The following is a 27,573-nucleotide window of genomic DNA, read 5'->3' as shown; positions in this document are numbered from 1 at the left end:
GCACTTCTCAACCCGTGTGAGAAGTCCTGAAGTTGGTACATGATGTTGAATCTGGGACTTGGAGTGACAGATAGTTTTGCATCTGAGATCATGGACCATCGCTGGTTGCTATCTGGTGTCCAGTGATAGATCTTGTTAGAGTGATTTTTGGGTTTAGGGCATATACATTTAACAATCGACTTTGAACAATGGGTTCCTAATCCCAGTCCAGACAATGCTGATTAAAATTCATATGGATGTCTGTGATGTGAATGTGAATCAGGAGGTGTGAAGGTTGTATGTAGTTTCAAAGAAAGCATTGTCCATACATTGTAAATATGGAGTTGTCCTTTAATGTTTGGCACATAAAATAAGGAGCCCCATGTTGGGCTAGCAGACCTTTCGACCGAAAGCGTCTCCATATGATGCTTGCTGTATCTTGTTTTGTCGAATAAAGAAGCGGCTTTGTATTTTCCAGTAATTTTCTCTGGCGATTTCAATCACGCAACAACAGATCTCAGCCTTGCTGTGAAATCCCAGCACTTTCCAGGGAGTTTTACATATCATGTGCGGTGCCAGGCATACAAACTCATTGGTTTCAGATCAACCTGGCACAGCACATGATATGTGAAACTTTTGGAAAACCCAGCAAGGTTGAGATCTATTGCAGGACACCAGCAGTCCTCAAATTTTAGAGCACACGATGGTAAATAAGAGGTTTTTGGTTAAAAGGATCTATGGGAGAATCATATTGGTGGAAGTCATGGAAGTTTTGTAAGATCTTTTAAGTCTTTTCTGGCACTGATAATTTTAAGTTATTAGTGAGGGCGAAACATGGCAGGGCATTTTGGCCAAAACTAATAAAAATTCTGCAGCATATGGTACGTTTTGTATTCCAGATGACTGTTAGCAGAGTATCTTCTGCTGCAGCAGCTTGAACCCCCATCTTGGTGCATTTAAGAGCTGTAAACTTTGTGAACAGCATGTTTAAGGAGGTGGCCATACTACACCTCATTGATCTGAGCATGATATTTATTGATATGAACAGACAGAAGACACCAGAAATACTGCAGGAATCCTCAGGGCAGTCTAATTCTCTTAACATATTATTTTCCCTTTGTATGCTGTTCAGATGAAAGTTGCTGCCAGAATCTTGATCGCAGGATGGCCCAGCTGTACAAAATGGAAGGAGGAAACGAGAAAGCAATAGCGGTTGGGGATTCAATAGTTATGGGCACTATATAGTTAAATAGTGAATGGGGATTCAATAGTTATGGGCACAGACAGGTGCATCTGTGGTCACAGGTTTGAATACAAGATGGTGCATTGCCTTCCTGGTGCCTGGGTCAAGGATATCACGTTGACCACAGAATGTCTTGGAGCAGGAGGGATAGTCAGAGGAAATTCTGGTTCATCATTACCAATGAAAGAGGAATGACGGCCTGTAGGTGGTATTTAGGGAATAAGGTGATAAGTTATAAAGCTTCAAAGGATGTTTTTATTATGTGCACTATCAATACAATGTGATATTCAGCAAAGAAGTAGGAAGATAAAACAGATGATTGTATGGCTGAAAATATGATGTAGGTGGGAGGGATTTCAATTATCTTGGACATCAGATTGTAAATACCAACAAGAACTAGGCTAAATACAGAAAAAGAGAAGTCAAAGGAGGGAGTAGAAATTAAAATAAGAAGAGAAAGATTGGCTGCAGGAATAATTAGGAATCCAAAAGTGTTCTTTAGGCAGATAAATAATTTTTAAAAAACAGATTAAAGGTGGCCTTGCACATAAATACTAAGGACAGTGTTATGATACTAAATGAGTACTGTTGCATTTGTAGTCACTACGGAAAAAGATGCTTCCAAAGTAATACTGAAGGAGGAGCTATATTAAAAACTACTAACACACAGAAGCATTAGAAAAGTTGGCTGAATTTTAAAGTAGGCAAGTCACCAGGACTGGAAGGATTATATCCCAGGATTTGTAGGGAAACGCAGGAGGAAATTGCAGAGCGCACTGACCATAATCTTTCAGTATTGTGGACTAAAGATTGGTGAATGTCACTCCAAGAAGCCACAAGCCGGTCAGTTCAACCTCTGTAGTGGAAAGCTTTTTGATACATTGATCTGAGGCATGTTTAATGGTCACCCAGAGGAAATTGAATTAACTAAGACAAGCCAGCAGAGATTTGTTAAGGGCAAATTTTGTTTAACCAGTTTGGTAGAATTTCTTTTGCTGCAGATAACAGTTGATAAGGATAATGCAGTTGATTATGTTTATGGATCATAACAGAAATGCTGTTTCGTTCGGCTGTATTTGTGTATGGTTGAATGATGATTAAACTTAGATTTGATTTGATTTCCAGAAAGCTCTTGGTAAGATGATGGATAACTGACTTTTCAGCAGAGTAGGACCACATAGCATAAAAGGGACATTGATAGTATGCATATGAAGTTGACTAAGAAACAGGCAGCAGGTCATGTGAATAATGTTCTTCTAAGACGGGTTTGCAACCTTTTTTTATGCTATGGACCCCGACCTTTAACTGAGGGATCCATCGACCTGAGGTTGGGAACCCCTGTTCTAAGAGCAGGACAGTGGATAGTAGCATTGCTAGGGATTGGTGTTGTGACCAAAGCTTTCTTTTCCTATATTAATGACCTAGACTTGGGAGTGGAGTGGCTGGAAAGGGAGCGAAGCCACAACTTGAAGTCTGAAAATGAAACTCTATTTGGCAGTATTGTAAACTACAAAGAGGATAGTGATAAATTCTAGAAGGATATAATCAGGTTGGTAAAATGGTCAGATGCATGGGAGTTGTAGATGAATGCAGAGAAATGTAAGGTGATGGAACAATGAAGAAGGGGAATATGCTGGAGAAGTGGACAGGATATAGGTGCACAAGTCATTGGAAGTGCAGGGTGGATTGAGGAAGCTGTTAATGAGATATGCACATTTCTGGGCTCCATCAACAGTGGTATTGAGTTTGAAAGTGGGAGGGAGTGTTATGCAGACTCTTCATGGGAATATTTGTCTGGTCTCTCCTGGAGTGCTGTGTTCAAATCTGGTTATGTCATTCTAGAAAAGACGTGGAGGCATTGGAAAGGTTGCAGAGAAGATTTATAAGACTGGTTCCTGGGATAAGAGTCTACAATGGCAAAGATAGATGAGAGATGCCAAGATTCTTTAGAGATCTGGTAGTATATTAAAATGTTGAAGGGTCTGGACAGAGTGGATAGAGGGAGGTTACTTTCATTGCTGTTGACTTGAGTAGAGGTCACAGGTGTAAATTAAATGGGAAGAGAATTTAGAGTGGCATGTGGAAAGCAGCATGTGGTTGGAATCTGAAATTAGTTAATTGAAGATGTGGGGGTGGGTTCCATCCTGGCCTTCAAAGAGAAATACAGTACTGTGTACTGTGTAAAAGTCTTGGGCACGTAAATATAACTAGGGTGTCTAATTGTGCAATTTTCTGCACAGTACTGTAGTAATTTTATGTATTGCACTCACAGTATTGCTGCAAAAAAAAATTTCATGACATATCTGAATGATGATGAACCTGATTCTGATATGGGTGTCTACTGTGGACTGGGAGTGGGAAGTGGGCAGGATAAGGAGAATCATGTTTAGGAAAAAGGGAAGGGAAAGAGAAGAGAGCGGAAAGCACCAGAAAGGCATTCTGTAACGGTCAATAAACCAATTGTTTGGAATCAAATGACCTTGCCAGGTATCTCAGGGCTGGGTGTGTCTGCATCCATGTCACTCCCCACCCCTGCTACTCCTTCTCTGCCACCTGTCCCACACTCCTTCTGTGGTGCTCCATACTGAAAAATACAATTCTGTACAAAAGTCTTAGACACCCTAAGACTTTTGCACAGTGCTGTATACAGCGAGGAGAAGTTTGCAAGGATATGGAGGAGGATCCAGTGGAGTAAACAAGTTGGTTTGGCAGAGAGCTGGTATGGACATGATGGGCCAAGTGATCTCCTGTGCCATAAGCATCATATGACTGCAACACACATCAAAGTTGCTGGTGAACGCAGCAGGTCAGGCAGCATCTCTAGGAAGAGGTACAGCCGACGTTTCAGGCCGGGACCTTTCGTCAGGACCCTTCAGACCTGATGAAGGGTCCCGGCCTGAACCGTCGACTGTACCTCTTCCAAGAGATGCTGCCTGACCTGCTGCGTTCACCAGCAACTTTGATGTGTGTTGCTTGAATTTCCAGCATCTGCAGAATTCCTCGTGTTTGCATCATTTGACTGTTGGTTTGCAGGTTTGACATTAATTAGAAGTGCAGCAGTGGTTTTGCACACAAGAAGACTTCACAACCTATACAAGACAATTGACAAAATAATCTGTTATCAATTAATAACTTTAATTATGTAATGACGCTGGGAGTTAAATCCTTACTCTTTTTAAAATAATACCATGGAATCTTTTGTGTTCACCTAAATAGGTGGTTTAATGTCCCACTTCAAAGAAACTACAGTACTGCCTGCCCTCAATTTAGCATTGACATGACAATTCCTGGATTATGTATTCAGTTTGGGTAGGATCTAAACCCTTAATCTGTGAAGAGATGGGAGTGTACCAAAGAGTTGATACCCAAAGGATTGTTATTGATCAATAGTCCATTTGATCTATAAATAGTGTTATATTCTGTCAGTTGGTACTGTGGCCTGTAGAGTGGTTTCAGAAATGGCCATTTGTATTTTATATCCTCTTTGGAGTTCTGAGACAGGTTTGGTTTCATCTATGTAACCAAAGATAGGATTTTAATTTACGATGAAGTTTTGTTTTCCACCAGGTTGAATGTACATTGTAACTAATATTGGCAGAACAAGCTGGAGTACTCGGTTATTTCTAGAAAATGTGCTTGTGATGAAGTTACTGAAGTTTGTGAATTTCTTTAAATTTCATAAAGTTTAAAATTTATTGTCCCAAATAAATAACAGCATTTAATGATGTTCGGGTATTGGATGCAAAATGAGCACTTATGTAAAAAAAAGCATCCTGTTTACTTGAGGAATCTTACTCAGTAAATGTGCTTTGTAGAAGTGTCAAATTTAATACTTCCTGTAAGCAATCTTACTTTAGCTGTTCCCAACTGACTTGTTTTCATGCACGTATATTGTAGAGCTAGAGGGTATCTTTCTTCTGTACTGTACTTGTTCATTTTGTGATGTAATCAAATGTTGGTAGAGGTTGAGTACCTCTTACTCGAAATTCCAAAACCCGAAACCTTTGATTTTTTTTTTTTGATTACTGATGTGATGTCATAAATGAAAAATTCTACAAGACGCTGAGAAGATTCCCAGGTAATGTACAGGTCTCTGCACACCACAGATAGTTCTGGGAAGTGATTAACTTGTGTTTATCACATATGTAATAAACAGAAGTTAATGAAAAATGGAAAGAGTTCAAAGTAAATTTCTTGTCTAAATACATATTTGTCACCATATACAACCCTGTGATATGTTTTCTTGTGGACATATGCAATAAAAACAGAAACCATAATAGAATCAATGAAAGACCACACCCCCAACAGCGTGGACAACCATTGTGCAAAAGGCAAATGTGCAAATACAAAATGAATGAAAAAAATAATAAATAAGCAATAAATAATAAGAACATGGGATGAAGAGTCCTTGAAAGTGAGTCCATAGGTTGTGGGAAGAGTTCAGTGATGGGGCAAATGGTTGAGTGAATTATTCCCTCTGGTTTGGGAGTCTGATGGTTGAGGGATAATAACTGTCCCTGAACCTGGTGGTGTGAGTCCTGAGGCTCCTTTACCACCTTCCTGATGGCAGCAGCAAGAAGAGAGCATGACCTGGGAAGTGGGGGCTCCTGATGGTAGTTGCTGCTTTCCTGTGACATTGCTCTGTGTAGGTGTGCTCATTGGTGGGGAGGGCTTGACCAGTGATCGACTAGGCCGTATCCTCTACCTTTTGTAGAATTTTTGCATAAAGCGAAAAAAATGAAGATCTCGATTGTATATAATCAGTGTCAGAGTGGGCATATGCTGCTTAACGGTACGCGGATCATGAAACAAGTAAAGATATATCATGAAGAACTGAAAATTGAAGGTAATTGTTAGATTCAGCAGGCTGGTTGCAGAAATTTAAGAAAAGGCATGGCATTAAATTTTTAAAGCAACTACTGACCATGAAAATCTAACACCAGAACAAGTCTATGATGCTGTTGTTTTTATGCCTTACATAAAACCTTTTTTAAAAATAAAATACAAATACCATGTACTGTAACCTTTTAATCAAAACACAGCATTGTAGGTGGAGACTGAACGCCTGCTGTTGTTTGTTGTTGTTCAACAGCTGATTCAGGTATTCTCCTGGTGCTGCTTCTGTTACACTGCACACATTATATTTTCATCATATTAATGGTTTGTAATAACTTTTACTATTAAGTACTTATGTGTGATAAACAAATATAAGACAAAGACTGCTTACCAGTAGCACATAAATTCAGAGTCAGAAATGACAATCCCAAGCTATCTCGTTATATATTTCAATATCTGAAGAAGTCCAAAATCCAAAATCCTTCCAGCCCCAAGCATTTTGGACAGGGGTACTCAACCTTACATAGGGTGTGGATGTTGCTGATAAGGATCTCTATCCCAATAGATTTTGAAAGTAAATGTTGAAACAAATTTTCTCATTCTTTCCCCAGCTCCTGAAGACCTTAAAGCGGTTGAATGAACTTCCTGTCACTGTGGATATTCTTGCAGTAAGTTGTGATCTTTTGGCTTTTCAATATTTTGTGGCGAGTAGAGTGTAGTTGATGTGGATGCAGTGATTTATTTCTCTTTTTAAAGTCTGGTTTATTTACTTACGGGATCTGGATGTCACTGGCATTTATTACCCAACCTTGATTGCTTTTAGAAAGATGGGAGTGAAATGCCATCTAGAATTTTTTGCCATATGTAGAATGCCGATATTTCCACAGTTTCGCTGGCTAGAAGTTCCATGAATTTGATTCCGTGATGATGAAGGGGCAGCAATATGCCAATTGCTTCTGGTGATCTCGTGCAGCACAGCTCTGATTCTGAATTGTAGATTGTCTGTGACATTAGGAACCAACAGCTGTTTGTCTTTGTACATGCATGCTGCCCCTGACTACCTTGAAAATGGAGGTTTGGGAGGTGCTTTCAGAGTAGCTCAGGGTTTGAAATGTAAAATTTTATTTCCATTATTTGTGGAATAAATAGTAGGTTAAAGGTAATAGATTGGAATTTACTCAGCAGCAAAAGAATGCCACAGCCTTGTTCCCATCGCTGATGACAAGCCAGGTAGTTTTTGTGGGAGCATGAGAACTCCAATAATCCAAAATAAAATTATTTGAAAATCCTGATGGTCCGGCATCTACCTTACTCATTACTCCCAGATAAGGGCTGGGGTCCAGAATGTGAATGTGTTCAGCGCAGGGTGTGTATTTGGAGCAGGAGTTGGTGTCTAAAGCACCAGGGGTCAGTAACGTTGGTAGGTGTGTGACCAGAGCCAGGGTCCAGTGTTAGTATATTTCTGACTCATTGGAATATTTATTATGCGATTGCATAACTTGTTTTTTTTTAAAAAAAGTGAAAGGAGTTGTGTTTATATAGGAATAACTTTCAATTTTCCTAGTCCAGCAATACAAAAGTCCCAAGGGTGCCCAAACATTAGAGTTTTATTGAATACAAGTAGATACTCACTTTAATCTGGTGTCTAATCCATCTTGGCATCTTCTACATGGTATCTCTAGCATGCATGAACAGGAGATAAAACAGCATTAGAGTTTTTGTATTATCAGATTGAAAAATCTTGGCCCTTTGCAATGTCTAATGAGGGAAGCTTAAATTGGATTGTACAGAAATCAAAATAAAGTTTGGGAATTGTGCACCATTAAGAGAAAGAGATGAGGAAGATGTTAGGTTGCATATTCCTGGATCCAGCCCACCACACAGAGCTGACATCTTTGGTCTTTGCCCACCCACACTTTCTTCAGAGTGCCAGACACGCACAAACTGACTTCACACCCTACAGGTATCTGTGAGGAGGAGCTGGCTGCAGACCATGAATAGATTTTAGACAACAACTCCTGATGTCCTTCTTCCAGGTCACCCTGACACAGCCTTTTGTAGGTTTAGAAATTGTAGATTTAGAAAATTAAGTAACAAAGGCAGAGTTAAGGCATGGTAAAAAAACAGATAGTCAGATGCACTGGCATCTGAACTTTCCAAAGTTTGATTTCATCACAAGGACTACACAAAGTTAGATTGTGCCCATTTAAAAAAAAGAAATCTGTCCTTCTAGCTTCTGGGTGAATAAAGTACTATATGTCTATAGTTAAGTTTTTAGAACCAGAAGTGTTAGTTGGCAGTAATTATGAGTTTAAAGTTCATGTATTTTAAAATTAAAATTGTCCTAAACGCATCAGCATTTTTTTTCTGGTCATCTGAAAGCACAACAGGCAAATTAAAGTCTGTTACGAGCCTGGTGGCCTATCAGGCCGGTGCTTATGCCAGTCTCCATAGTGTGAAGCAACTGGAAATACTCGGCAGGTCCAGTCGCATCCCAGGGAAGAGAAAAAGAGTCAATGTTTCAGGTCAGAGACCCTTTGTCAGAACTGAAAAGGAAACAAAAAAAAAGCTGCCATTGCAACTGTGGGTGATGTAACATTTGCCCTTTCACCTCTTCCCATCCCATCATTCCACATCCAAAATGGTGTTTCCAGGTGAAACAGTGATTCACTTACATTTCTTACAATCTAGCGTACTGTATTCAGTGTTAATAATGTGACTTTCTCTACATTAGAGAAACCAAATACAAATTGGAAGATCTATTTCAGTGCTGTACATTTTCCATCTGGTCACATTACAGACTTTGCTTCAGGCAACTTGATTTCTTGATCTGTGTTCACCTTCTGCCTGTAGGATGATTTTTTTCCCCTCGCTGGCAGTGGACCATATGCCCAGCTTGACTTGCTGGCCTTATCTTCTGCTCTGCATTTCACATCTCCCACATTCTTTTGTCAAAGTTCCTCTCTCTTGTGTTTTTAGCCTCTAACTGCTTCCAGACGATCTTATTTACAGCTTTACCAGCTGTTTTTGTCTTTTTTTAAGTTCTGGTGAAGGGTCTCTGCACTGAAGACCTTGACCTGAGTATTTCCAGCATTTTTTAATGAGAAGTTAAAAGGTTAAGGCCTATGGGATCTAAGTCAGGCTGTGCAATTCGGATCCCATACTGGCTTGGTGATAGGAGGACAATGATGACAGTGGGGTGTTGTTTTTGTGATTGGAAGCCTATGACCATTTGTTGTGCCATGGGAATCAATCATGGACCCCTTTATTGTTTGTTATAAACTTTAGTGATCAGGATGTAAATATTTATATGATTTAAATTTGCAGCTGACTTAAATTGGTGCTAGTGTAAGGAAGGTTATCTTAGTCTGCAGGTTGATATTGATGAGTTGGCAAAATGGGCAGAGTAATTGCAGATGGAATTTAATCCTGAATAAGTATGAGCTGATGTGTTTAAAAGGACAAATGGACTTGGATGTAATAGATGATAGAGCCTAAGGCTACGTCCACACTCGACTGGATAATTTTGAAAACGCCAGTTTCGAGTAAAAATGACAGGCGTCCACACTAGGTGTTTTTCAAAATATCTCTGTCCACATTAAAATGGATATTTGGGCGAGTCTACTCCTACTGGGCATGCGCAGGCACGTCTACAGAAAACAAGCGAAGAGGAAACGGTATAAGATTTACGTTTCCGCAGCGGCGTTGTGCTACTTCTATTGGTCAAAACCTAGAGTACCAACAACAACAGCGAAAGGAAGTTTTCAACAATATCTTTGAGGAATACAAAGAAAACCTCCGCTGGAAAAAGCAGACCAGTCTTCTTCGTTTAGATGGACAATGAAGTCGAGCTGTTTCTGCGAGTTACAAATGACTACAAAGTCAGCAGAGCAGTGGAGAATGTGGAGATGTTTAACTCCAAACAAGCTATTAACATAGACAATAAAGTAAACAACACACGCATGAAGCCGTCCTCTACCCAAGGTCAACAAGAGAGTGGAATCTTCTGCCGCTAGACCTGCGCAGTATTTCTGACATTGCTATTTTTAAGGATAGACGCAATCAAATCAATTTAGGGGATCTAGTCAAAAAAGCTCACTTTACAATTTAACTCTCACACTGTTCACACCAACCGCACGTTATAACATCGTCTGGCAGTGCTTGCGCAGTACCAAGCAGAAGCAGAACAAACATTGTTGTGTTGTCATGACAGCGTTTTTAAATCTCTCCGTTTACCCCGTCCACACTACAACGCACAGCAATTGTTTTCAAATTTACACACTCTGGAGAGTGTTTTAGAAAAGCTCAGTTTTTGGGGGATGAAAGCGCCATTTCAATGTGGACGGAGGGTCAAAACGAAGAGAAAAAGCTTCGTTTTCAAAATTATCCAGCGTAATGTGGACGTAAGGGAGGTTTGATAGCGGACCTTGGCATACAAATTCAGTGTCTGAACTGGAAATGCAAGTGGATGAAGTGTTTAAGAAGACATATGGATACTTGTTTTCATTAGCCAGAACGTAGAATACAAATGCATGAAAGCTATAGTTCATTTTAGTAGAACGTTGATTAGACCTCAGCTAGAATACAATGTGTAGTTCTGGTTATCACACTATAGAAGAGACATGCTTCCACTGGAGAGGAAAAATTTCCTTCAGTGACGGGATGTTTCATTTAGAGGAGATCCTGGAGTGGCGAGGTATGTTTACCTCGGAGTGGAGGGGGCAGAAGGCTGACCTGACTGTGACTTACAAAACGTCAAAGAACAAAGCTAGGTCGATTGGCAGAAATTTTTCCACAAGGCATGGGTGTATAAAACTAGGGGCAGAAGTTAGGGGACTCAAAGGGGATCTGATGAAAAACTTTTATACCTAGAAAGTGATAGCTATCTGGAAGGCCTAAGGGTCTGGTGGATTCAAAGATTTTCACAAACATAGGTATGTATACGAGCTGTTGAATTACCAAAGTATGAGAAGTCTGTAGGCTAAGTGCCAGAAATGGGATTATATTGGCAGGGACACAGTGATCTGAAGGGTGTGTTTTTCCACTACGTGGGTCATTGAAGTACTCAGTGTCATGCTGATGCATTGATGCTGTCAATAAGCTTTTGTAAAACGTAGCTCATGAACAAGCAGAGTACCCCTGCGTCATCATATCTACGTATGTAAGTGTGTACACAGATGCTGAGCTCTGCTGTTCTGTTTGCTCTGTAAAGGTGAGTGCCATTAATCGATATAACAAAATCTGTGTCATCTATGGCTCTTATTTAAAATGGACAGTAAATGAATATAACTAGTTCAGTGTACTGAGACTGAGAGAGCCTGTCTCTGTCATACACTACTGATTGCTCTTGTGGAAATCAACAAAGATCTCTTTTTGAGTGAAAATCCAACTGCCTACAGCTACAAGATTCAAAGTAGCATCGGAAGATCTCCAGTGTGACTTTTCTTTGTAGTAATAACCTACAATGGAAAATCCTGTTAGGATAATTTGTAATAATACATTAAGAATGGATAATGTGAATTCATGCTCTATTTCAACACTATCCATTATTAAAAATGTTAAGACTAATGTAACTTCAGAATTATAAATCCCAAGAGGTTCACTCAGTGTGTGTCATGTCGCTGATATTTTTCTTGCCAAATATAACTGTCTCTTCCCTTTTCTTGTAATTGATATTAATGACTTTCTGGAATACAAAGACCTTTATACTAGTTGCTTTGTCTGCATTAGCTTCTATTGTGGTTACTCGTGTGTAAGCTCTTTCACTGACTGGATACTCTCTTTGGAAAAGTACAACTCTCAGGCCAATTCCCTTGCATATTTCAATTTATTTTCATTATAAATTACCGGACAAAGAGCATGAATCATAATTAATTTACTCTTACACAATTTCCTGTGTCAACACTATTTTTTGTGACCTCATTGCTGCCTGAAGTTAGTAGAGAGTGGAAAATCTGATTAAATCTGTATAGCTACTGTGTGTGGGGTGTCCTCTGCTGAAGGGGCTTGTAGAGTACATTTCGATGTAGCTCACTCACCTTTGGTCCCCACTGGACACTCCACTCTTGAAGTAGCTGTTTGCATGCAACAGCTGCCACACCCCGATACACTGCTTCAAGCGGCAGGTTGAACCAGGTGAGGGCAGCCGGTGGCCTCGTACCCTGTTGAGATAGAATGCAAAGTCAGCTCTGGCGGACTGGGTGGATGAGATTTACAGTGAGATCCAATGGCTAGGATGGCAGTACTGCAATGCTCCATAAACTTGGCAGGCCAGAGTATTAAACTATTTTGGCAGTCTACTTAGGTTGTTTCCAATAGGAATATTTCTTCAGATCATTCCAGTCATCTGCTAAACATTTATCTATCTATTTGAGGTGTTCTGCCAAAAAGGTTTCTGCAGATCAGCTTATTTAAGTTCTTCAGTCTTTCTAAAGTTGTATATAAATCGATGTTAAACTCCCCAATTAAATAGCATGTGTCCAACTACTATTTTAGAGATTTATTACAAATAAATATATATTTGAAGACAGCTCTGACAGACTGAACAGATTAGATCAGCAGAGAGATCCATTAGCTAGGAAGGTGGTTCTGCAGTGCTTCGTGGAGAAGGAAGGGCATGACAAGGCACAGAAGTCATGGTCATCCACTGCAACCAAGGAAGGCCCCAGTTTGTGGCGTTTGTTCGTGCCACTGGACCTGGACCTCTGAGGTCGAGTGAGGAATTGCCCCAGTGCAAAATCTTTTCCACTTTAAAAACTTTCCCGCACAGGTTCCGCGTCATCGTTGAACACGATGGACAACTACCACACTGTGTAAACACACCGATTGATCCAAGCAAGTTTACCTGAGTACTTGATGTATGAATATAAATTTGACAGAAAATAATTATTGTTTAAAGAATGAAGCATAAAATGTGATGCATTTTCTCATATTGTGCTGATTACATGAATTTTAACTTCTTTTCTGTTTAGATTCCTTCGTTGTCTTGCACCTCTCAGTTAACTTTAAATCTTCCAAATATATGTATGTTCCTCCATATCATATCCTTTGCGCTCTTTCTCCAGCTTTTGGCCAAAGTGCTGTGAGTGACTTAGGTTCTAAGCACTGTAAATCCTTCTTTGATACCCAGTTTTTTGATCCTGCATCCTTTTAAGACCCTTCAAAGCCTACTTCTTAAAGGTATTACTCGCTAGTTCCAATCTTTTTATTGGTTTGTTATTCTTTTGGCTGATTATATCTTGTGAAAGAACTTGGGCTACTTTCTCATACTGGGGAAAAAAAAAACAAATTTATTAACTTTCTGAAGCTAAATAAGTGCAAAGTCCTACTGTTTGATTTCCTCACTCTACACGGCAACAGGTAACTCAGTAGTGTGACTTATTGGGTTGGAGATTCTAAGATAATGTTTCCATAGCATCCAAATAACATTATTTAAATAAGAACAGATAATTATAGCAAAGTTTCAAGAAAGACATTATTAAAATGCTGAAATCTTCTTGCTATTTGGGGGTAGCAACAACTTGTGTATAGAATGCTGTCCATATGCCCTGGAAAACACTGCACAAGATATTCTTTGAGAATGTATTTCATCGTTTGATTTTTTTTGCTGCTGCGGCAGCTAGGGCTTGATGTGATTTCCATTGGTTTAAGTATGGCCACATCCTTTGGTTCACTTCTGGTTGATGACTATCATATTTGCATGGAAGGTCTAGTGCATGTAGTGGTGGTTCTTGGAATCACTAATGCAGTGTTTATTCACAATGTTGTTTTTCCATTAAGAGCTCCATTGTTCCTTGCTGGTAAGTGTGGAACGTTATTGTATTCTCTCAGTGGTTTCCTTGCTTTGAGCCATGATCTAGACCTGGCTTTCATTATTAAGTGGACAGAATTTGCAGGTTTCAGTAAATGAAGGCTTTCCTTGTATCCACTGGAGTGATGCTTCAATAGTTTCTATCTTCAGTGCTGTATGACAATATGTTGAATAATCATTATCAAATGCACCATTATCATATTGCATAGTTAAAAACAAAGTGTTGGAATGATGTTTACTGTCTTTTAGAGTATTATTGTGGATTTTGAGTTTGTGCTTAGTGGATAAGCTAAAGAAATTTAGCTTTATCTTTGTTTCTTTTTTATTAACAGGATACAGGGATAGGGAAAACAGTCAATGGATTCAGGAAGCATGACGTGATTGGAGAAAGTGCTAAGAACCTAGTCTCAAAGTGGAAGAAGCTTGTACCCCAGGAAGTAGAACGGTACTGTTTCAATAGCCATCTCATCTTAGTTATTGGCAGTTCTTCATATATGTACATAATTTATTACATAATAAGCCAATTCTGAAGAAATGTTTAGTGAAATTAGGATTATTTTGTGTTATCATAATATCACAAATATACCAGCTTGAAAACCTCTTCCTTTCATAAATTAACACGGAGAAAGGCATCTGTTTTCATACTTGGCATGTTATAACCTGAACCATTTGCACATTATTTGAGGTCTAGTAAAACAATGTGTTTTCCTACATGGGTATAATCGCTGTAACCTATTTACCGGTATTGGTTAAACTACATAACTTGGACAAGATTTTGTCTGTGTTCTCTGTACCACTTCAATCTAAAGATTAATGCTTAATATCATTCCTTAGTTTTTTTTATCCTTGCTTTCAATCATTGAAGTATGTAATTTTACTACCATCTGTGCTTGTCCTAGTTTACATTTTGCCTTTGTGAAAAGCACGTTCCTCATACATTAGCCTGAACAGTGAGTTTTGTCTGTCCTATACAATCTTGAAGATGATTCTAATAACACTGAAAAAAATCCATAAGCAGATTTTCTTTTCAGTTGGATATCACTGAATGATCTGTCTCATTTTTTTGCCTCTCCTCAATATGGAGATCAGATATTGGCCCTTCTGTAGCTTTGTTGTACACTGGGCAATGCTTGTGCCTGTAGTGCCATTGGGAAGGACTTCAGTACAAGAGTAAAATATATTGTTTGTAGTAAGTACTATAACAATGTTAATTGAATTTTGACCCTTCATTTATTGTACATTTGTTTTGTTTAGGTCCACCAATACACTAGAGGAGAGGGAATTTACTTATAATAAAGGGGTCTCAAAAAAAAGGCACAGGGAGCCTTCTCCAGAAGATTATAGACAGACATTCCAGACCCCCCATGGAGAGTCCTATGAATCAAACTATGAACATGTTCCTGTGAAAGGGAAACACTCACTTGAGACTGAGAAATCTTACACATACAGTAGTCACGGCTATCAGTCAAAATCCCATTCTAAAGAGCATGTGGAGAGATGGACTAAATCTCCTCCTGTGGAGGATTATGGTAATAAAATTGATTCATCTGATGAAGATGCTGAGCAAACTATGCAGCCTTTTAAAAGCTTCCATAAAACTCACCAGGACCATCACAGCTCGCGAGCAGAAGTGGGCACGGGTCGTGACAAGGATCACAAATCTTCACACAAAGAAAAGCAGCATTCAGTTCTAAAAGGCGAAGAAAAGTATAAATTATCCTCTCTCCAAATGCAAGATAAAACAGACAAATCTTGCTCAAAAGAACAATATAATCACAGGGACCAAGGGGATTATACTTCAGTAAGTTCCAGTCATAAGAAACCTCGATTACAAACTGAGGAGAATTTTGATGACAGAAAATATAAGCATAGAGGCTCAGATAAGCAGAAGTTTGATCATGATGAGCAGAGAAGTACATTGGACAAGCCCAAAGAAAAACCCACATCGAGTAAACCAAAAGAAGAGGTGGAATCAAAAAAATCAAAGTCTGCAGAAAAAAATCAGTCTGCTTCTTTCCAGAAGGACTCTACTGATGCTGCAGTTGCCGATGAATTTGAAGAACCAACAATGTCATTTGAATCTTACCTTAGCTATGACCAACCACAAAAAAGAAAGAAAAAGATAAGCAAGCCTGCTTCTGGGAAGGTTAAAGAGACTCAGCAATTAAAATCTAGAGGGTCAGATAAATCTACTTCAAAATTAGGTTCTAAAGGCTCAAGCTCGTCCTACGGAGAACAGAATGTTGAAGAAAAGAAGAAAGCTAAAAGGCGTCCTGAGGATGTGCCTCATGTCAAATCCAAAAAGGTAACATCAAATAGGATCTCACAAAAAGAACAAAAGTAGAGCTTAGAAGTATTTTGTAGAGTGTTTTTAAAAAAAAAGTTTCATTTGAAAGATCTGGTTGACATGAAAATCTGAAACGTTTGCTGTTTTGAGTTGTTGCATTAATTAAGTGCAGATTTCATAAAATTGCTTTATACGCATCTTGAAAGATATACATTATATATGGCATATGGTATTTTTGCATGTGGGAAGTGTTAATTGCATCGCTGAGCTTGATCACGTGGGATTCATTATCACAATCGTCCAGAACAACTTGGTCTCTGATGAATGGTCAAGGGAGATAAGGTGAGGTATACCGGCTTGCTTGTACATAGGCCAAATCTGGATCATTATCATTATGTACCTTGTTGTATGATGTTAGACGATCATGGTCTCATGACCATGATTGTTCTTGGTAAATTTTTCTACAGAAATGATTTGCCATAGCTTTCTTCTGGGCAGTGTCTTTACAAGACAGGTAACCCCCAGCTACTATCAATAGCCTTCAGAGATTGCCTGCCTGGTGTCAGTGGTCACAGAGCCAGAATTTGTGATATGTACCAGCTGCTTATATGACCATCCACCACCTGCTTCCATGACTTCACGTGACCCTGATCGGAGGGTGGATGGTGCTAAGCAGGTGCTACGCTGTTCTAAAGGGTGACCTGCAGGCTAGGAGAGGGAAGGAGCACCTTACACCTCCTCTGGTGGAGAGGTAATTCTACCCCTAGAGCCAAGCTATGATTACACTTAGCCACATCTAGAGCCAAGTGTAATTACAATTACTTTATATGTCTGTGGACTTGCCTTGTCTATACTCTCTCAAGTCTGCACCCAACAGAATGGTTCTGAAGAGATACCTAAAAACAGAGAATAGATAATGAAACTAAAGCAAATGTGAGTCTGTTGTATTGGTGGGGTTCTTTGTGCTAGTTTGATGAAGACCCAGCTAAAATGGTACAAAGTTTATCAAGGTCACAGCATATAGTACACTTTGTTCAGTTGTAAAGGGTGAAGCAGAGTATAAATTGCACTATTAAACACAAAATGGCATCCCTATAAGAAAAGAAATAAATCTATACCAGCTGTCAACTATTTTCACATTTGAAATGATTTAGTACATGTACATCGTTAATTAATCAATTAATCTCCTGGTCTTGACCTCTGAGATCTCCATGATTACACAGATGTGTTTGTCACATCTGAAGTGATGATGCTTCATACCATCAATTCTGATGGATTCCCTCTTTAGTTTGGGTTCCCGCACCTTCTGATCTATTTACTGTCTAATAATGGTTGTTTTGTTGAAACCCCGTCTAGCTACTCAAATCAGTGTTCATTCTGCACCTTTGTCTATCTACCTGATCCATCTCTTTGGAGATGCAGTGCAGAATAGGCCGTTCTGGCCCTTCAGCTGAGCCACCCAGCAAACCCTGTCAACCCGATTTAACCCGAACCCAGTGATTCCCAAATGGGTGGTTGCGTGTCCTAAGGGGGCATTAGGGGAAACAGAAGTTGTCAGGAGGAGGCGTTCAAGAAACTTGGCGGCGGGGGTAGGAGTGAAGGTAAACCACCCAAACGATGCACTATAATTTTGAGACCTTGCGTAGCTTGCCAAACACCAGCTCTATCCCGACTAACATTCAGATTCCAATCTGTATCCTTGTCAAAGTAATTTTCGTTGTTGTGATCGTCTTCGTCTTAGCCTTGCTCTTCCTTTGCGTGCCACCACCATCATTTTGTCCGTACCAACTTGCTGCCGTTGTCAACATCCAATAGGCATTCCCAGTTTGTATTAATTTTTAATTTTAATTCAGCCCCGTTAATAATGGATAAATATGTACTGCTTGATCTTTGACTCTGAAGGCGGTGAAGCCTTGAATTCTAATCCTGCTAAGAAACTGAAACTACAGAAAGTACATCAAGACAATGTTACATACCTGGAGTATGGTATTATTCCGTTCCCATCAGATCAGCAATGCCCTATGGCTTATTTGTAATACTGTACTGTCTAATGAAGCCGTGAAACCATCAAGATTGCAGGAACACTCTCTGAAATGGCGACTTATGGTATTACTCAATTCCAGAAGATGAAAGAAGCATTTGAGAAGCATTGCTCACTTCAGTCATTTGCCAAGAAACTAAAACTGACCTAATGGCATATGTATGGTTTATCAAAAATTGAAAAGTTTATGAAGTGATTCTCTTTTGTTAGAAAGTTAACAAATATCATTGGAGGAGAATCAATCTACAACAAGCTCAAAACGTATATTGAGAATAAAAGTATTCCAATTAGGAACGTGATTTCTTGTGCAACAGATGGAGCACCATACATGACAGATCACCATGCTTCTTTATAGGTGTTTTTGAAAAAAGAAATTCCTAGTCTATTGCAACCCATTGTGTAATTCATCATCAATATCTCGCAGCCAGAAACCTCAGCCAGCGACTTTTTTCAAGCTTCTTGTAATATCTGCTACAAACAAAATAAAGCTCATCTATTAAATGGCAGAATATTTCACCAGTTATGCCAGGATAATGGGGAAGAGTTTGAGCGTGTGCTTCTTCACACTGAAGTGCATTGGCTGTCAAAAGGCTGCTTCTTAAAACGTTCCTTTAATCTTTTTGACACTGTGGTTGAATTTTTGCTCAAAGTCAACAAGAGCTTCTACATGGAAATGTGGCATACCTAGCTGATCTGTATTACAAAATGAACATTCTAAATATGAAACTGTAGGGTGAGAATTTCAATTTCAAAGTATAGTGTCCACTTTTATCGGAAAATTGGAAATGTATAATCAAAACAATGGGAGAAGAATGTCTCACAGTTTCCCTGCATAGGAAGTATGGCACTCACTTTCACAGAGTGTTTTGCAAGAGTACTGCTTACATCCGCAGACACTGAAGGATTTTCAGAATCGATTCAAGGATTTGAACAGTCTGGACTGGGTAATTAACCCATTTCTTTCCTAGGTGGAAGAATAGGAAGAGAGCTTGCAAGAAGACATGAAAATTCAGAATGATGATGAAGCAAAAATGCTTTTCAAAATTGTCAGCTTTTGTGGTGTGTGGCTACACTGTCATGCGAAGTTTCCTGGTCTTTGGAGAAAAGTCAAACCGCTCTTCATTGCATTGCCACCCTCCTACTTTGTTGAAAGAGGCTTCAGTGTAGAGAACCACATACTCACAAAAAAAAACAGAAACCACTTGGACATTGTTACACATGGGGACTTAAGGCTTTTGCTGTCACAACTTGAACCAGATATTTCAACTCTTGCTAAAAACCATCAAGCTGAGGGATGACATTGATATCAAAGCTGCTGTATAGTGGACAGGTACTGTGTAAGCTAGGTTTAAAGACAAATAAAAATTTAAAGCAGACTCATTTTTCTAGCATATGTAGACATGTTTTTATACTATGGGGGCATCAGAGAGTATGTTGTGCCTAAGGAGGGCATTGGCAGGTATGAGGATCTTTAAGGGGTGTTGGCAAGTATGAACGTGCTTTAGGGACATTGGGTTAAAGAAGATTGGGAAACACTGCCCTCACCTAATCACAGGACAATTTACAATGACCAGTTAACCTACCCAGTATGTATTTGGACTGTGGGAGGAAACTGGAGCTCCTATGCTCCAGTTAAAACCGATACATTTGGGAGAAGTAATACAGAGGATGCTGGTATTGAACTCTGAACTTCTGATGCCCTGAGCTGTAATAGCGTCACGCTAACTGCTAAGCTACTGTAACCTAAAAACGCTTACTTCAGAGTCTCTGCTGCAACTCTTGAGGAGTACAACTCAAAAGGAACACTTCCATCCACCTTGAATGACAATTAACAAGTGGAGGAAATGTCCTATTCCCAACAGAGAAAAAAAAAATCAACACAGCCCCTGGGAGGGACAGCTTGCCACATCCATGTTTGTCAGGAGTGTCGCCCGTGGTGGTGGTGCATGGTTCAACAGATCTTCGAGAGCATTATCAGTGCTGGTGATGCAAAAAGACTAAGTAAACTCATCAAAAAGGCTGGATCCATCCTTGGCTACAACCCGGACTCTTCTGAGTTGGTGGTGGAGTGGAGGTCACAAAACAAACTGTTATCCATTATAGACAATCAGGCACATCCTCTTGATGACCTACTGAATAAGCAGTGGCGAACCCTTTTGAAAAGGCTCATTCAGCTCCGCTGTCACAAGGATCGTTACAGAAAATCTTCCCTACCAAATGCAATAGGCAAATATAACAGTTCATCTCTGTGTGACAGGAGATCACACATCATAGTACAATAGTCTCTGTTTTATTATTTTGTACATTATTATTGTGCAGTATTGCATATTGGTAAGTTATTACTGTATATTATCCTGTACTTTATTATTAGTTAATGTTATATTTTTATTATTTACTATTATTGCTAAGTGTGTTTTTAAATGTTGCTGCTGTTACAGAATAATTTCCCACTTGGGATCAATAAAGTATTTATTATTATTATTATTATTATTATAAGAGGCTGCAAATGCTACAATTCAGAGCAAAAAAAAAACAAACCACTGGAAGAACGCAGTGGGTTGGGCAGCATCAATGCGGGTGGAGCAGGAACATTTCACCAGCTGCAACAAACCCACCACTAGCCAGATTTTTCCCTTCCACAGTAACCACTCCCTCCACGGCTCCTCCCTGATTTACTTAACCCTCTGTACCCATTTCTCCCTGATTCTTTCTCCTTAGCGCTATCCCCTACAACCTCAGGAGGAGCAGCACTTGTTTTTCTACATCCTCCCATACCACCATTAAGGGCCTCAAAATAAACCACCAAAGATTCACATGCACCTCCTCCAATCTTCTCTGCCACATTCAGTACTCTAGCTGTGGCCTGTTGTACATCAACAAGACTTAAAGTGCAAATTAGGCAATTTGGACCTTCCATACCCTATTCAATTATAATCTGGAAATCTTCCTCCATCTGTAGTTTAAGGATACACTATAAGGCACTGTATTAACTGATTATAAATGGTCTGACTCCTGGAGAAACGCAGATGTGAGCCAAACATCCATTGTTGGTGAATAAATGCTTGTTCTGAGCCAAAGGCTTCTTCGGGTCCTTTGTTGCCATGCCAATCCTATAGATTGCTGTCGGGCCAAAGTGCAGTCATCTTTGACACTCCTTCATTAGTGTTGGCTAGAGTTCTGTATGTATTTTGCAATAATAGTTGGCAGCTCTCCATGCCTTCATAATAAATATTGAGCAGCTAGGCATGTGTTACTCAAGACTTCTCCTGAGTTAATCCATGGAATAATATTGCAGTTTACCAATGGACAGCTGAACAACTGTCATACATGCTGTAATCCATTAATAAATGATTTACACTGTCTTTCTCTGGATAATTGTATCATCACCATCATTTTGTAGTCACCAAAATACTGTAAGTCAGTATCCATGGTGGTTAATATATTGTGGGCTACCTGAAGTGTTTGTAGTGTCCAGTCCATTCAGCACCAATTCATGGCAGTTTCCCCTTGAGGTACTAATCTCAGTCCCTTGTCACGAAATAATTTTTGACCAAGATCACCTTTTGTAGCCACAGGACCTGACACGGTAGAGAAAAAAGGGATGGAAGTCATTATCACACTTCATTGTAGAAATGAACCCCTAAAGAAATTAAGTTTGTAAGTTTCACTTCCATGATCGTGCATAGTCCCTTCAATGGATAAAATTTCTCTCAAAATTTATAGCTTTATTTTTTTTAAAAAAGGTTGGAATTCCATTCTACAAGTAACTAATTTAGTGCATGAAACCCAGACATCAGTTTCAGACTGGAATTGCAATCCATAATGCATCTCAAATTTCACACTAAAACAGCAAAAAAAGAAGAATTCTATGCTAAAATTGACTTCTTAGTATTTGTGGTATTTACTTTCTAACAAGGCTAATTGAAGATTTAAAATTGTAAAGAACATAAGATTGAAATTGGCTGATGGGGAAGAAATGCACACATAGAATATGTACATATCTATACTATATATTGATTCAAATCTTCTTCTGATGCAACAGGAGAGGATTTTATTGTAGCCATGCACGTGAGTTGGTTGCCTGTTACCTTGCTAATATTGAATGATAAAATGGGAAAAGTGAATATAATTCTAGTAGTGCTGTCATCAGCTGTGGCAGGATTTGAGTGCCATAACCTCCAAAAAAGATATATCTTGCAACATAGGGGTCTGCTCGCTTTGATCACTAGAACTCCCGATGATCCTTTGGTCTCAGTATCTGAAGATGACGTGCGAGCTGCCTTCAAGAGAGTAAATCCAAGGAAAGCATCTGGTCCAGATGAAGTACTGAAGTCCAAATGGCTGGGGTATTCACAGATATCTTCAACCTCTCACTCCAGCGGTGTGTGCTACCCACCTATTCAAGTAGACTTCAATCGTAGCGGAGCCCAAGAAGAGCGTGGTAACCTGTCTAAATGGCTCGCCCAGTGGCACTTACATCCACAGTAATGAAATGTTTTGAGAGACGGATGTTGAAGATTATCAGCTCCTGTCTGAATGTTGACTTGGATCCTCTCCAATTCGCCTACTGAAGCAACAGGTCTACAGCAGATGCTATCTTGTTGGCTCTTCACACAATCCTGGAACATCTGAACATCAAAGATGCATACATCAGGATGCTTTTATCAATTACAGCTCTGCATTTAACACCAAGTTCTAATCAGTAAACTCCAAGAGCTGGGCCTCAATGCCCCCCTTGTGCAATTGGATCCTGGATTTCCTCAATTGTAGACCACAGTCAGTATGGATTTGCAGAAACATCTCCTCCACAATCTCCATCAGCACAGGAGCTCTGTGGTGATATGTATTTAGCCCCCTGCTCTACTCACTTTACACCTATGACTGTGTGGCTAAGTACAGCTCCAACACCACATACATGTTTGCTGATGACACCACTGTTGTGGGCTGTATCAAAGGGGATGAATCAGCATACTGGAGGGAGATTGAAAACTTGGCTGAGTGGTATAATAACAACAACCTCTCACTCAATGTCAGTCAGACCAAGAAACTGATTGTAGATTTTAGAAGAGGGAAACCAGAGGTCCATGATCTAGTAATCATCAAAGGATTAGAGGTGGAGTAGGTCAGTAACTTTAAATTCCTGGGTATCACTGTCTCAGAGGATCCATCCTGGACCCATCATATAAATGTTATTGCAAAGAAAGCATGACAGTGCCTCTACTTCCTCAGGAATCTACAGAGGTTCAGCATGTCATTGAAAACCTTGGTGGAAAGTGTGCAGACTGGCTACATTTTGGTCTGGTATGGGAAAACCAATGCCTTTGAGTGGAAAATCCTACAAAAGGTAGTGGATTCCTGCCAACTGTTGAGCACATCTGCATGAAACATTGCTGTAGAAAAGCAGATCCATCATCAAAGATCCTCACCATCCAGGCCGTGCTTTTTTCTCGCTGCTGCCATCAGGTAGAAGGTACAGGTGCATCAGGACTCGCACCACCAGGTTCAAGAACAGTTACTACCCCTCAACCATCAAGCTCTTGAACAAAAGGGAATAGCTACACTCATTTAAGGACTCTTTTATCTTGTTATTTCATGCTCGGTATTTATTGCTATTTATTTATATTTGCATTGGTGCAGTTTGTTTACAGTTAACAGATCTTGATGCTTACAGTTTACAGCTGATATTCTATAGATTTGCTAAGTATGCTCACAGAAAAAGAATCTCGGGGTTGTATGTGGTGACCTGTATGTACTCTGATAATAAATTTTACTTTGGACTTTGTCTTCTGCAACATTTCTTCTTCTTCTCTTCGGCTGTCCATCGATTTCGATGTTGACTGACGCCTTGCACAGTAATAGGACAGACGGTGTCATGCCCCCACCATACAGTCCCTCTGGGTTTCCAAATCTGATGCTAAGTGGTACACAGGAGTGTAACAGACTTAGCGGATAAGGAAGCTGCCCCACAGTGACAACTAACCAGTCTAGTGATGCCATCCAATGACCAGCACTCTGGTTCCTCCGCATGTCACCAAGGTGGCTGTACCATTGACCCTTTTGGACTCATCTGCCACAGACACCATCAGACGCCCTGCTGCCGGCATCCTCGTTGGGTGCAGCCTTTGCCTGAAGAGGCATAACCTACAAAGTAGCAAAGGCATGCTCGCCTCCTTGACTTAGCTAGCCACGATCCTACTACCAGATCTAGTCTAGTAGTGTACAGATGGAACATCACCTTCACGGCTAGGTTAGACCTGCCAGAGAACGCATCTCCGCCGTACTTCACTGATGTTCGGCCAGTGTCGCTCCTACTTTGGGGCATCAAGGTAAGATTTTGTAGGATTTCAGCCAATACTTCTAATCATGCCTATAAATACTAAAAGAAATAGAGTCAAAAAGAAAGGGAATAAAAGTATATGTAATTTAATATTTGGTTTGGAGTACTAGTGGCTTTAAAATTAGACACCATGAAGGTGCTCTTCAATTACTGTTAGTTGTTTCTACTTAAAGACAGAAGTTTTAACTATTTTTCTTTTAATTTTCATACCTTCCCCCCCCACTCTGACAACAAAAGATGATGATTGATGTGGTACCAGTCTTACCAGATATTCCATTGCCAAATATCCAGCCCAACTACCGACCCCTCCCTTCCATGGATTTGACACCATTATCTCCACCCAAAAGGAAAGGTAAGTCTACTGAGCAGGTGGAATTCACCGCACAATAAAATCTTCCTTATTTATTTTTGTCATAAGACTGTAAGTTTCTAATTGTTCAATTGATGGACTTTGTAAATTGAAGCGATGGTAAAAGTTAATGGAAAGAGAAATGGTCACGGTAAAGAAATTCACTAGCAGACCAATCAGTTTCTCCTCTTGCTGTCTCTAGATTAATATCCCAAAACAACAAATTTACTTAGGATCTGCAGAGATTCTCGATTCTCCTGTGTTGTTGTCTTATTCGAGCTATGCTCCAGTTGCATTTGCCATTCCATTCAGATAATTTCGTTCAGTTGAGTTGCCTATTTTCTACCAAGATTGTGCAGAACTACTGTATGGGAATTAAAGTCAATAAAGACGTGAATGTCTGCACTTTATACAAGCTTGCAGTTGTTGGAAATGTTATTTTCCTTGGCTGCCTGAAAAGACAGTAAGTGAATTTTCTTTCCTTATATGGAATTTGGCTGAGCTCTGTAATGCAGCAGAGAGTAGCAGTTATGTTTTGCAACTTCAAAATATTAAACTAACTCAAAGGAAGACACGGAGTTTACTTTAAGCAAGGTGTGCGTGTATCTCATGGGATCGTGATAATACATGCAATTCAAGTATTTACAAATATAATCCATAATTATTTAAATGAACAAGAATGTTTAATCATGATTGATATATAAATAAAAATAAATATAAAAAATATACACAAGTTTACTCAAGTATTACTAGAATATTATATTAAATACACAAAAGTAGCAATCTGCTGAGCTAGCAATAGCATCAGCAACTTGGAATAACCCTAAGTTTAAGAAGCTAACAGTGACCCCGGCTCCAACTTCCATGTATAAAATAGTTCAGGCACATTTGTGGTTGTATTTGAAGCCACAGAATATTACTAATCCCAGAATGAATCTCCTTCAAATACTACAGTTTCAAGATGAATGAACTTAATAAAACTTGATTGTTCAGTGAGTATAGAAGAACTTGCCTTTTAAACTAGTGAGGTTGAAAGTCTTACTGCTGACAAGATTTACATATAAGACAATAAGATATAGGAGCAGAATTAGGCCATTTGACCTATCAAGTTTGCTCTGCCGTTTCATCATTGCTGATCCAATTTTCCTCTCAGCCCCAATCTCCTGCCTTCTCTCCATATCCCTTCATGTCTTGAGCAATCAAGGATCTATCAAACTTTGCCTTAAGTTTATATAAAGATTTGGTCTCCACCACTCTCTGGTTAAAGAAATTCCTCCTTATCTCAGTTCTAAAAGGATGCCCCTCCATTCTGAGACTGTGTCTTCTGGTCTTGGACTCTCCCACCATAGGAAACATTTTCTCCACCACATCCACTCTATCAAGGCCATTTGATAGATTTCAATGAGGTTGCCCCTCATTTTTCTGAATTCTAGTGAATACAGGGCCAGAGCCATCAAACTCTCTTCATATGGCTAGCCATTCAATCCTGGAATCATTTTCATGAACTTCCTTTGAACCCTCTTTCCAGTTTCAGCATGTCTTTTCTAAGAGGCCCAAAACTGCTCACAATACTCCATGTGAGGCCTTACCAGTGCTTTATAAAGTCTCAACATTACACCCTTGCTTTTATATTCTAGTCCCCTTGAAATTAAAGCTAACATTACATTTGCCTCCCTCACCACAGACTCAACCTACAAATTAACCTTTAGGGAATCCTGCGCAAGGACTGCCAAGTCCCTTTGCACCTCAGTATTTTGTATTTTCTCTCTATTTAGAGAAGAGTCAACCCTTTCATTTCTTCTACCAAAGTGCATGACTGCACATTTCCCGACACTATTCCATCTGCCACTTCTTTGCTCATTCTCCTAATCTGACTCAGTCAATCTGTAGCCTCGCTACTTCCTCAAAACTACCTGCTCCCACCTATTTTTATATCTTCTGCAAAATTTGTAACAAACCCATCAATTCTATAATCCAAATCGTTGACATAAGAAGAATCGGGTCCAACAACAGACCTCTCTGAAACACCACTAGTCACTGGCAGGCAACCAGAAAAGGCTCCCTTTATTCCCATGCTTTGCCTCCTGCCAATCAGCCACTGCTTTATCCATGCTGGAATCTTTCCTGTAATACCATGAGCTCATATCTTGTTAAGCAGCCTCATATGTGGCACCTTGTCGAAGGCCTTCTGAAAATCCAAGTACACATCATCAACGGATTCTTCATTGTCTATCCTGCTTGTTATTCCTTCAAAGAATTCCCACAGGTTTGCCAGGCAAGATTTTCCCTTGAGGAAACCATACTGACTATTGCCTATTTTATCATGTGTCTCCAAATACCCTGAGACCACACTCTTAATAATCGACTCCCAACATCTTCTCAACCACTGACGTCAGACTAACTGGCCTATAGTTTCCTTTCTTCTGCCTCTGTCCCTTCTTGAAGAGTGGAGTGACATTTGCAATTTTCCAGTCTTTTGGACCCATTTCAGAATCTAATGATTCTTGAAATATCATTACTAATGCCTCAACAATCTCTTCAGCCATCTCTTTCAGAACCCTGGGGTGTACACCATCTGGTCCTGGTGCTTATCCACCTTCAGACCTTACCGTTTCCCAAGAAGCTTCTCTCTAGTTATGGTAACTACACACGCTTCGTGACCCCTGACACCTGGAACTTCCACAATACTGA

At 39.7% G+C, this 27,573-nt stretch overlaps 1 protein-coding gene across 1 annotated transcript in view; it reads left to right on the top strand.

Moving 5' to 3' along the window:
• Window positions 1-27,573, top strand: part of eloa (elongin A) — a 71,732-nt gene that overhangs the window by 20,942 nt on the left and 23,217 nt on the right. The window contains exons 2-5 of the mRNA XM_063033559.1: window positions 6,670-6,726; window positions 14,201-14,313; window positions 15,123-16,173; window positions 24,771-24,885. Of these exons, the coding sequence (XP_062889629.1) occupies window positions 6,670-6,726; window positions 14,201-14,313; window positions 15,123-16,173; window positions 24,771-24,885 (1,336 nt within the window). The remainder of the gene's footprint in view (window positions 1-6,669; window positions 6,727-14,200; window positions 14,314-15,122; window positions 16,174-24,770; window positions 24,886-27,573) is intronic.

Source organism: Mobula hypostoma, chromosome 26 (genome assembly GCF_963921235.1).
Source record: "Mobula hypostoma chromosome 26, sMobHyp1.1, whole genome shotgun sequence".
In the NCBI taxonomy this organism is placed as follows: Eukaryota; Metazoa; Chordata; class Chondrichthyes; order Myliobatiformes; family Myliobatidae; genus Mobula; species Mobula hypostoma.
Note: the sequence above shows the minus strand (reverse complement) of the source record. Positions and strands in the feature narration are given on the sequence as shown.